General features: G+C 42.2%; 2 protein-coding genes across 2 annotated transcripts; one reads left to right on the top strand and one right to left on the bottom strand.

Moving 5' to 3' along the window:
• Positions 1–522: 522 nt before the first annotated feature.
• LOC138054133 (melanocortin receptor 5-like) lies at positions 523–1,452 on the bottom strand. Its single transcript, XM_068900631.1, has one exon. It carries the CDS (start codon positions 1,450–1,452, stop codon positions 523–525), a length of 930 nt encoding a protein of 309 aa, XP_068756732.1.
• A 2,297-nt stretch (positions 1,453–3,749) lies between these two features.
• LOC138054132 (uncharacterized) lies at positions 3,750–4,193 on the top strand. Its single transcript, XM_068900630.1, has one exon. It carries the CDS (start codon positions 3,750–3,752, stop codon positions 4,191–4,193), a length of 444 nt encoding a protein of 147 aa, XP_068756731.1.
• Positions 4,194–9,346: the final 5,153 nt, after the last annotated feature.

The raw sequence follows: 9,346 nt of genomic DNA, 5'->3' as shown, positions 1-9,346 counted from the left end.
TTTTATTTTCACGAAACAAAGGAAGGAGAACACAGAAATTATTCGAAAACAATTGGTTCACTGGAACTGAAGAGAGGAATAAAACTCCAACCCAGATAGCTCATTCCCTTCGGCTACCAACAATGTTAAATAAGAGGGCTAAAATATAGTCATAGGTTTACTCCGTTCGGCCAAAAAACACGACTGAAACATGATTGAAATCCCGACCGGGCAAGATAGCTCCATCTTGCCCACTCGGGTAGCCAATCACAGCACGCGATTTAGTTCATCTTGCCCGCTCACGGAGCTAGTCATATAATAATAGACAATAATGATAAACTTTATTTCAGTGCCAAGTGTATCTAGGGCTGAGGCACATATTACACCGACATTTGAAATCGAACACGGGAGACTTTTGTGGGAGTCGAGTGATTTCACCTCTGCGCCATCCCTGCTTCCCTTGTTAAACTGAGCAGATAAAAAGGACCATATATACCTGAACAGTTAGTGGGAAACTGATGTGCAGGGATAGGCACCTATAGGCTAGATAATCGGATGCACCGCTTCCGCTGAAGTTCTTAATACAAACTTTCTCATTTCTTCTTGTCGCCAGCAATAAATCAGTGGATTAAGAAGAGAGTTTAGCATCACGAAAGTGCGTGTCATTGCTTCCATTGTATCTAAAGAATGAGTTCTCTTCTGGAAAAATCCCGAAGCCCTAATGACAAGGTAGAAAGCTCCTGGTAACAAACATAGCCCAACAGCACTGACCACCAGAACGGTTGTCTTCAATGCTTTATTCTCCTTAAGGAATGTTTCTACTTGTTCTTGCGGTAGCTGTTGAGCCTTGATCACCCTTTGGTGTCGACAGGTTTCAAAATAAAGGATGACGTAAGAACATGAAACGAAAACAACACACAAGAATAGGATATGAGAGGCAAAAATCAAAGACCAGCTATTGCTTTCGTCGATCAGATAGAGAGTTAGTCGACACCAGCCACTATATATCCAGCAAAAGCAGACTCCAATCTTAATGTTTCGTGTTGTCATAACGAGGGGGTACAGAAACGTAAATTTGATCGCTATCAGTCTCTCACCAACAACCATCATGAGGTGAAGAGCCGAGGAATAAGACAAGAAGGCGAAGAAAAACCGATGAGTAGCTTGCAAGACAGCAATAGGGCCGGTACCAAACACGAGGGATGTGTTCCACAGCATAAAGATAGGCTGCGAGGTCAGACCTGCCAACACATCAGTGACGGCTAAACAAGCTAACATAATGTTTGCGTTGCTCTGCAGTCTTGATCTTCTCTTTACAGCAGTTATCATCAACACGTTCAATCCAATTGTGAATGGACAGGCGATAAGGATAATAATGATGGTTATGGAAATGAACACCATGCTGAAGACATCTTTTGCCGCTTCACCTTTCATTGTAACGTTTGTCAAGTTCGAAACAGTGAGGTTTGACATGTTACCAGTACAAGACTAAGAAATGGAAAACTGATTTCTTTCACTAAATTCTTTGCCGTCTTAATTCCACAAGAGAGCAAATGTTTTAAAGATTATTCTTCCCACATACAGCAGATTAATCATAAACAAGTCGCCCCTGTAAAGATTAGAGTCTTAAAGCTATCATATCATGGTAAATTGATTACTCAGTACAAATACTTTGTTAAACCGACCTAGTTTGGAGAAAGCAAAGCCAGGATAACACCTGTTCTAGAAATAGCAGTTACTTACTGAAGCTATAAAATATTTTAGTCCGGCCTATAGTTGCTCCTTTTTTCCATAGTTTGGTAAATGTTGGCGAAAAGCTTAAATTTCTTCAAAACGAAATCACAAAAAAAAAAATTAAGAGAAAGTAAAAAGAAGGCATATCTTTTTGCGTTGTCTTCTTCCACCGGAAAAAGAATCTTCCTAAACGTCTTGGTTTATCGGTTCTCTGATCTGATTCAAAAACTTTTCATTATTATTATTATTGTTATCGCAAGATTATGTATGTGATTAAAAACAAATATTATGGACGGTAACTAGGGATGACATATTTCCTAGTATTCTCAAGTTATGCTCGAAAAAGTACATGACTTCAGGGATGACTAATGTTCAGTTTGTCGTTTTCAGAAGAGATGAGAACAGCAAAAAGAAAAAGAAAAGCGACAACAACAACAACGGTTCCTTGCAAAATGATTAAAAAATTTGCGAGGAAAATCACAAATTTTAATCCCACAGGATTAAGCATTTTTAAGCACTAATACTATGGATTCTTGCTCTGGTTTTTATCTCGATTTTTCTCCCACAGATTCAATCTATTTTTTTTCAAAAAGTGTATTTTAAGGAATAGCTCAATTGAATATCGCTTTTAAGTTCAATCCGACGCGATCAAACACGATTGAGCATTAATACTGTCATTTTAATGGGCGGTAAATGCTGAAAACATATTCCGAGTACCCCCGAGTTATCGTGGAAAAAAATATTTGTGGCTTAAAACAGTTTCAACGCTTCCAAGTAACGCACTTATTAAAAGGGTCGGCACTATAACGCTGTATCATGTATTAGCAATATTGAGCCAAATGAAATACGGATTATTGCTGAACAAGATACAGTCATTATTAAAACATAATATGTAACCCTAGCAACGGGCTAAACAGGAGCCCTGGCGAAGAACATGTACAAGCACTTTCATGGCATACACCTAGCAGATTACTTAACCGAAGCTGAATCAGCTGAAGTGGATATGCTGATTGGATCTGACTAGTACTGGAAGATTAATATAACGGGAGAAGTGAGAAGAGGAGACAGTGGCCCTATCACGCTTCACACTAGCCTTGGTTAGGTGTTGTCTGGACCTGCTGAGGGTTCTACTATACCCAAGACGGCGATCCATCTATGAATTTTTGTCTAGTACCCATGTTCTGAGATGTGCTGACCGAGCCCTCACAGCCTCAACAGGGTGAACCTTTTTGGAGAGCTGAAACGGTTTTGGGATCTGGAGACATTAGGAATTGCAAGCTCTGAGAAGCCGTTCACGGTCAGTTCATAGACAGCATCTCTTTCCGGCAAGGGTGATATGAAGTTCACCTGGCATGGAAGCTAACTCACCCAATTTTGCCAGATTACTACGAAACAAGTCTTTTAAGACTTGTTTCATAATAATCTGGCAAAATTTGCCGAATTATTCTAGACGAACTTCCGGGTTCTCCCCTGAGACGATCCAACAGACTAGACACCCGTTTAAAAACACATGTCTAGTCTATTGGATGGTTTCAGGGGAGAACCCGAAAGTTCGTCTAGAATAACTCACCCAATTTTGCCAGATTACTATGAAACAAGCCTTAAAAGACTTGTTTCATAGTAATCTGGCAAAATTGGGTGAGTTACCTTCCATGCCAGGTGAACTTCATATCACCCTTGCCGGAAAGAGATGCTGTCTATGAACTGACCGTGAACGGCTTCTCAGAGCTTGCAATTCCTAATGTCTCCAGATCCCAAAACCGTTTCTGTTGGATCGTCTCAGGGGAGAACCCGGAAGTTCGTCTAGAATATGATGCTGTTATCAGAGACCAAATAGAGAAAGGAATTGATGAAGAGGTTCGCGACCTTGCAGATGGAGAAGTCGGGAAGGAAGGTTCATTATCTTCCACACCATGCTGTCATTATAAGAGACAAAGAGACAACAAACTCAGGATCGTCTATGATGCCTCCTGCAAGTCAACTGGAGCTTCCCTAAATGACTGCCTTCACACGGGACATGCCCTGTCACAAGGATCATGGACGTTATCCTGCGTTTCCGAACAGACAGAAAGGCACTTGGTGCCGACATCGAAAAGGCATTCCTGGATGTATCGATAGCAGAAGAAGACAGAGAAGTCCTAAGATTTCTGTGGTTTGAGGATGTGAAGAAAAAAAGTCCCAGGGTCATCATTCTAAGATTCACGAGAGTTGTATTTGGTGTGTCGTCGAGTCCATTCTTACTCAATGCTACTGTCAGACACCATGTGAAAAGGTATGAAGAAGAGGATCCGGAATTTGTCCAGACATTTCTAAGATCTGCTTACGTAGATGATCCAGACTCGCGTGGAGACACAGATGAAGAGGCCTATCAATTGTATGTCAAGAGTAAGCTTCGATTAGCTGAGGGAGGGTTCAATTTGAGAAACTTTGTCACAAACGCACCTGGATTAAGAGCTCAAATCGAAGAGAATGAAAGTTGAAGAAGACCAACAGTGTCCAATCGGTAAATGGAGAAAGTCCTTCTGATCACGGAACTCACTTGAATGATGACATATCGGACTGCAAATCAGTAACTGAAGATGAACAGTCTTCTTGGAGTTCGGTGGAACTTTGTACGCGATAGACTTGTAATTGATCTGAGTACAGTTGCCAATTTAGCCTTAGAGTACTCACCCACCAAGAGGAATGCCGCTACCATAGGTGCAAAATTTTATGACCCGACTGTCTCCTGTTGTGGTGGAGTTTAAACTGTTGTTCCAAGAACTTTGTGAAAGTTGACTGAGACGACATATTGGCGGAAACCTTTGCGCAAAGTGGGATAAACTAGTTTCAGGCTTGCAAGGTGTTCAACCCTTTGAGTTAGAAAGATACTATTTCAAGGAACCGCGAGATGAAATGGTAAAACTGCAGTCTCATGGATTCTGTGACGCATCCTTGAAGGCATATGGGGCCGTGGTTTATGCTTATGTTAAGCTTGTTGCGTCCAAACCAAGAGTAGTCCGTCTCAGTAACCAAAAAAATACCTACAATACTAGACATATTTAGTTGGAACACTTAGCGAATCGTCAGAATCATCGTGTTACAAGATCGTAGCTTATACCATATCCCCCTTTCCCCATTCAGGTAGGGGGAAACGGCGATGCGTGTTCCAACAAATGTGACGAGTATTGTAGCCTACCAAAAATATTAAGATGCTGGTTAACTTTTTGACAAGGAGTTGAGATTTCGGTTGATTCTACAGGGGCATAAACGTAACGTAAGAACCGTGCGTGTCTGGTCTTCTCGGGACAGAGGTGAGAGATGATTTCCTGCAGACTGGAACTCCTAAATTGCTCTGTTGTAAAACATGGCGGTTCACAGCACCAGTGAAGTCGTCTCTCTGGCCTTTCTGTGGACGAATTCCAAGACCTACCGATACGATTTTGAGCAAGTTTTGAAAGCTAAAAACTTCAATCGATGCTGTATTTTGCCGGTAGGACTGGCTGCCTCCACACTCGGGGGTCTTCCCTTGTCATGGAACGGCCGAATTACCCAGAATTCCTTTTGGGCATGTAGGAGGCAAGCGGAGACTGGTCCTTATCAAATGAGGAAAAAAGTAGCGAGAAGATGATTTCTAGGCGGATACTAAGGAGTAGCCAAGGTGCGTGTGTGGTTAACGTAGACTTTTTATCATAGGAAATTCGGCCTGGCCTTTAGTAATTTCTTGTCAAAGAAACGGTTATAATGTAATTAAGAGAGTAATGAGATTTATATTTGCGATTACCTGTCCTCTTACGTATCACTTAAGTCAAACTCTACATCTCTGTGCAATAAGCGCATTCAAAATTTCCTCATATTATTGAATAAAAGTATTTAAAGAAAGAAAAGGCTTGTCCTGCATATATGAAAAATACGTTTTCTCTCCCGTTCTCGTCTTATGCAGGATCTTCGTGGAAATTACATTCTGTCCCTCAATAAACCTAGAACTAACAGTTATGATCTTAGTTCTTTTTCTTACGTATTAGCTAAGTACGTTGCGAAATGCGCTACCTGATTTTTCCCGTACCACTGAGTTTACTGGTTTTAAACTAATCCAGGGCCGGATTTTGTACAGCGGCTTTTCGTTTTGATTAATATATCTTTAAATATTGTTTAATATTTAGTTATGTATCTGTATATATTATCTATGTTAGCTGTAATGTCTCGAAGATATTATTCTGAAATTCGAGATGAAATAAAGTTTTATGCATACATGTATGTTACCTTCGGCAGAGCGCATGCGTGCACTTTGTAATCTGCGACTCCAGTGCTTACCATATGACAGATAAAATGACTTTTCTTTTGAATATATAAGCCATCGAAATCTTACGTTAAGTTGTAATGACAAGGGCGGTTTGGAGCTGTGAGTAGGCGTGGGATTTGTCTCATATGGTTTAAGGGCCGACATATCCCTCCCTCAATGCCGTACCGGGAGGCGAGGTCGGTAGCAGTAAGCAGCAAAGGGCCAACTGCGTCCAAAAGCGATCGCACGGGCCGAAATCCCGGGATGACTCGTTTGGTACGGACGCTCCAGCGCCACGTCTGGAGGTACTGCATATTTTTCTCGTCTCGTCTTCAAACATTCCGTCAGCGCATGCGTGCGTAAATGTTCAGCCTCTCCGATACCTACAATACTAGACATATTTAGTTGGAACACTTAGCGCCAATGGTCAGAATCATCGGGTTACAAGATCTTAGCTTATACCACATCCCCCTTCCCCCATTCAATGTTGTTTGAGAATTTCTCGGGCGACTGCTAGTAGTTGTGGAAATCAACATTGGAGCAAGGGGGAAACGGGGATGGGTGTTCCAACAAATGTGGACGAGTTATTGTAGGTTGGAACTTCTGGCAGCGTTGATTCTTGCAAGACTTGTCTCTGCAATCAAGGAAGCTCTTAACTATGAAGTTCACATCGAGAAGGTAACCTGCTGGAGTGATTCTCAAATTGCGCTTCCTCAGGATTCGAGGTGTTCACAAGGAATTGGAAACAGCTCGTACAGAACCGAATGAATGAAATTAGGCGCATCCTTCCAGTAGAAATTTTGAAGTATTGCCATTCTCAGAGCAACCCTCAGACATCCCATTCAGGGTGATGAATGCATCTATGCTGGCCACAAATCTTCTCTGGCAAAGTGGACCAGAATGGTAGCTGATTATGAAAGAAGACACGAGTGACATTGGTGTCGCTGGTCATATACATGAGGAGTGTTTAAAGGAGATGATGTTAAATAATTTGGAAAAAACATCCTCCTATCTTGTTAGCAGTGCAGACGACCGCAGAGTAAGTGATGTCATTGACTAGGATCGATTCAGCAAATTTTTATTCCCTACTACGAGGCACAGCTCACGTGCTTCTGTTTGTCGGGAATCTGAAGGCGAAGGTGAAGACAGTTGAAAGGAAACCTTATTCTGACATTGATGCCAGTGACACGGCGAAGGCAGAACGACTTTGAATACGGGACGTACAGAAAGTCTTTATAGCTGTACAAGAGATTTGAGAGTTTGGAGAGAGAGTTTGGCCTATTTTCTGATAACGGTGGTGTCCTAAGTTGTGGTGGAAGATTTGTCCCGTGAAGAACTGCCATATGAGGTCATACACCCCATTTTTTGCATACGGTATGCTGACCAGGCATTTACTGCATTGGTGGTTAAAGGATGAGAGAGTAATGCATAATGGGTTATGGAAACATTAATCGAGATGAGATCCAAGTTCTGGATAGTAAAGGGTAGACAGACCATAAAGAAATTGCTAGATAACTGTGTGACATGCCGTCGATACGAAAGAAAGCCATACCAAGCCCTGCGGCCACCAGCCTTACCTGACTCGGAGTAAGGGCTGCGCCAGCCTTTACCTTCACCGGACTGGACTACGCAGGTCTTTTACATGTTAAAGGAATCAAGAAGAAGACCGGCAAGAAGGTGTGGATTTGCTTGTATTTATAGTGTGTAAACAGAGCGGTCGTTTTGATGTTGTTCCGGATCTGACCCCAGAAGCCTTTCTTCTAAGTTTCCGTAGGTTCACAGCGAGAAGAGGACTACCTTCCCAGACTGTCTCAGACAGTGGAACAACGTTTAAAAGCTGCATGTAAGAGGATAACAGAGCTGATGGAAAATCCAGTGGTGCAGCATATTACCTAACAGAGAAGAGTGTTAAGTGGGTTTTCAGCCTTGGGAGATACCATGGTGGGGTGGCCTGTTCGAGAGGATTGTGCGTTCACAATGAAGCGGGGCTTAAAAAAAAGACCATTGCAGGCGCCAAAAACTCCACTATGAAAGACCTGATGACTCGTCATCGTGAAGTGGAAATTATTCTGATCTCCATGAATCGGTTCATTATGTCACCCCAGAAGATGTGGGAAGAACCCTTAATTCCTTCGCACTTGCTGCATGGTGGAAAGATTGTCAAGGCCTCCCGATGTCAGTAATGGGTAACCTATCAGATCCTGATCTTTGAGCTGTCATTGACCTGCTCTGGTACCGCGCGAATGCGTCACCTCAATCGATGTAGTGAATACATTTCGGGACCAGGTGGAGGGATGAATATCTAGTGGAGCTCCGGGATTACACACCGCTCGTTCTGTGAAGGATGCTGTCAGACCACAAAGTTCAGTAGGAGACGTTTATGCTGGGGGGGGGGGTGGTACATGATGAAGATCAACCAGCTGGAATGTGGAAATGGGAATGGGTGGAACGGACTAAGAGCATGGAATATAAATCATTGTTAGTTAGTGGTTTGCGGCAGTGTGGACCTGAAAGTGGGATTTAAAAAATAGAAGGAGTGCTATATGAAACGCCCAAATCCAAACGCTTTACCCCTTGGAGGTCAATTATCCGAAAGCAGCTACGGCCTCGAACACGGGAGAGTCCCTGGCTCTGATCAGCAACTACCGAATCGAAATCCTAGGAGGGCGGCCGCGCTGTGAGGAGAGGAACACGATCGATAAAAGTGTAGAAACGTGGATCATCAGTAATGGTACATACAATACATCAATCGCCCGAAAAAACCCTTTGCACTACACACAAGATTAGTAAAGATTAAAATCATATTTATTTGATACAGTTTATATTTGCTTTGTATTCATACAGCTTCGACATTACTCCTGCGTTGTGTCCTTTGACCGATAGAAAACGCCTTGAAAATAAGCACTTAATTCACTACGTACAGGGCACAAATTGTGAACGGACCGTGATCAGGGATCGGGTTATAGAAAATAAAGCACGCTGAAAAACCTTTTGCGTCGCCTCTTTCAATTTAAACGTTGTCAAGTAACGAAAAAACAGGAAACCTGATAAAGACCACAATTTTCAGAAGCTTGCGAACAAGTTTAACAAACCAAAAATCTGTTGCAAGCATAAATTATGAAACTAACGTGTGGACACTGAAGGCGCCCGTTGACAAACATTGGCCTTTGACAGTAACCCAGTGTCATTAGCTGAGACGTTATATTGCAGTTAGTTCACTACCAGTAAAGGCGTCACCAATACAAGTCACGTTATTATTGTCGGCATACATGATAATTTACCGGTAATAGGATGCAAAACAAAACTGCTTGCGATGAAATTATAACTACAAAGTTTCTTATTTCTTCCTGTTCTGCCAGGACTAAATCAGTG

Source organism: Montipora capricornis, chromosome 6 (genome assembly GCF_036669925.1).
Source record: "Montipora capricornis isolate CH-2021 chromosome 6, ASM3666992v2, whole genome shotgun sequence".
NCBI lineage: Eukaryota > Metazoa > Cnidaria > Anthozoa > Scleractinia > Acroporidae > Montipora > Montipora capricornis.
Note: the sequence above shows the minus strand (reverse complement) of the source record. Positions and strands in the feature narration are given on the sequence as shown.